The following is a 304-nucleotide window of genomic DNA, read 5'->3' as shown; positions in this document are numbered from 1 at the left end:
TCAGCACTGACCATACCTGGATTGACCTCCTGGTAGGTGCCCACTCCCTCAGCACTGACCATACCTGGATTGACCTCCTGGTAGGTGCCCACTCCATACGCATCAACGATACTCTGGAATCCGGCTGTGAACTGGTTTGTACGGTTCAACGTCGGAGGAGACTGATTGGTCGGAATCTGGTTGTAGAACGAAGGAACCGTCGCTCCAGCTTTCCTCTGTACACAGTGGGGTGGGGGTATACGGAGAGAGAGAGAGACACACACAGACAGAGAGAGAGAGAGAGAGAGAGAGAGAGAGAGAGAGA

The 304-nt window shown here is 53.6% G+C and overlaps 1 protein-coding gene across 1 annotated transcript in view; it reads right to left on the bottom strand.

Annotated features, from left to right (window-relative positions):
- Positions 1 to 304, bottom strand: part of LOC125482566 (V-type proton ATPase 116 kDa subunit a 2-like) — a gene marked incomplete at both ends in the record, with an annotated part of 6058 nt that overhangs the window by 3540 nt on the left and 2214 nt on the right. Inside the window, one exon of the mRNA XM_048594665.1 lies at positions 65 to 215. Coding sequence (XP_048450622.1) covers positions 65 to 215 — 151 coding nt within the window. The remainder of the gene's footprint in view (positions 1 to 64; positions 216 to 304) is intronic.

This window comes from Rhincodon typus, unplaced genomic scaffold (genome assembly GCF_021869965.1).
Source record: "Rhincodon typus isolate 14 unplaced genomic scaffold, sRhiTyp1.1 hic_rhity00012633, whole genome shotgun sequence".
NCBI lineage: Eukaryota > Metazoa > Chordata > Chondrichthyes > Orectolobiformes > Rhincodontidae > Rhincodon > Rhincodon typus.
Note: the sequence above shows the minus strand (reverse complement) of the source record. Positions and strands in the feature narration are given on the sequence as shown.